Source organism: Fonticula alba, assembly GCF_000388065.1.
Source record: "Fonticula alba strain ATCC 38817 unplaced genomic scaffold supercont2.2, whole genome shotgun sequence".
Classification (NCBI taxonomy): Eukaryota; order Rotosphaerida; family Fonticulaceae; genus Fonticula; species Fonticula alba.
Window position 1 is genome coordinate 1,862,075 of NW_009242972.1, and position 1,685 is coordinate 1,863,759.

At 67.4% G+C, this 1,685-nt stretch overlaps 1 protein-coding gene across 1 annotated transcript in view; it reads right to left on the reverse strand.

The window, feature by feature from the left end:
• H696_01419 (hypothetical protein) overlaps positions 1–1,685 on the reverse strand; it is a gene marked incomplete at both ends in the record, with an annotated part of 11,755 nt that overhangs the window by 41 nt on the left and 10,029 nt on the right. Inside the window, 5 exons of the mRNA XM_009495315.1 lie at positions 16–250; positions 419–586; positions 737–838; positions 930–1,300; positions 1,631–1,673. Of these exons, the coding sequence (XP_009493590.1) occupies positions 16–250; positions 419–586; positions 737–838; positions 930–1,300; positions 1,631–1,673 (919 nt within the window). The remainder of the gene's footprint in view (positions 1–15; positions 251–418; positions 587–736; positions 839–929; positions 1,301–1,630; positions 1,674–1,685) is intronic.

Genomic DNA, 1,685 nt, shown 5'->3' on the forward strand with positions numbered 1-1,685 from the left:
AAGGAGCACACGCACGACGAGCAGGACGTTGAGGAAGCGCTCCTTCGGCGGGCCGTGAAGCATGACGGCCTCGGTGTGGGCGCGCAGGGTCTTCAGGTGGAACCACGCAGCGAAGGCCTCGCTGAAGTTGGTCTTCAGCCACAGGTGCAGGCCGTTGCGGTTGCGCGACACCTGGACCGACAGGGCCTCGAGCTCCTTGCGCTCGATGGCCTGCTGCTCCGGGTCGTAGACGAAGTCGCGGACAATGAACCTACGGGCGGCGCCCCGGCAACAAAGAACGCATCGAAGGGAGAGAGGGAGAGGGAGACAGACAAGAGGAAGGTCAGTGTGGTGTACAAAACAGGAGGAGGGGGGGGGGGGACGCCGGCCGCGCCTCTCTCCGTCCCGCCGGTGGGGAGAGCGGCGAAGAGGCACGCACTTCTCGGCGCGGGCCTTGGTCTTGAAGAGGTCGATGTGCTTCTTGGGCAGGACGGCGGTGTAGACGGAGTGGTCGTTGTCGGAGGTGACCTTGACACTGAGGGAGGGCTCGGTCAGGACACCGAGGTCGTTGCGCTGGATGAACTTGAACCACTCGCGCTCGATGCCGCTGTGCGATGCAGCGGGGCGGGGGAGAAAGAAAGGGAGAGTGAGGCGCCGGCGCGTGTCAGAGATGGGAGCGGGGCGATGGCTGAGGCGGCAGGGGTCGAGGGAAGGGGCGAGGAAAGGAGGGAGAAGAGGACCGGGCGGCCATGCGTACTTGGGAACGACGGTCAGCACGGTAGCCAGGTACTCCGAGTTGCGGAAGGGGAAGTGCGACTCGTTGACATAGGGGGCCAGGTCGCAGACCAGGAAGTTGCCACTATGCGGCGCGGCAGGGGGGGGGGACACGGGGCAGGGTGCCGGTCAGCAAAGGCGGGTCGAGGCGAGGCGCGGGCAGGGGGAGGACGCACGAAGTCCGGCGCTGGAGGGAGGCCAGCGACGAGCGAGCATTGTTGTAGGCGACCATGCGCTGCTTGAGCTCGGTGTCGGTGGAGGTGAAGAACTTGCTGAGCAGGTCGAGCAGCTCGCGGATGTTGGAGCGCGAGCTCCACTTGGCGTCGCTCCACTGGAACTTAGAAAGGTAGGAGATGAGCGAGTCATTGCCAACGGTCAGCAGGGGCCCGGACTGGCCGCTGGTGGCGCGGGGCTCCGCGGAGTCGGTGTTCTGGTGGTCCGACAGCTGGACCAGCGAGGAGGAGATCTTGTGCACGAGCGACTCGGCGAAGGAGTCGATCTTCTGGATCTCGTCAGACACCTGCATCATCATGTCGAGGGTGCCCATCTGCAGGGAGGGGGAGGGGGAGCGGGGGGGAGGGCAGGTGCCCAGGGGGGGGGGCGTGTCAGCGTGAGGGGATGCGGGCGGGGCCGGCGGGAAGCAGCCGGCGGGCGGCGCCTCGACTCCTCAAGAGCGGGAGGCGGGGGCGTGGAAAGGGGGGAGGGGCGGGGGGGGGTGGGTGGCCTGGGCAATCTCATGGTTGAGCTTGGAGCCAGGGGGGGGGGGGGGGGGGGGGGGGGGGGGGGGGGGGGGTGAGGTGAGTGGGTAACCAGGACATGATGCGTGGGTGTGGGTGTGCATGCGTGCCCAGCGGACGGGGGAGGAGGAGGCGCGCACCTTGAAGGAGGGGAGCTCATAGTTGTAGACGTCGGCCAGCCCACTGGGCTTGATG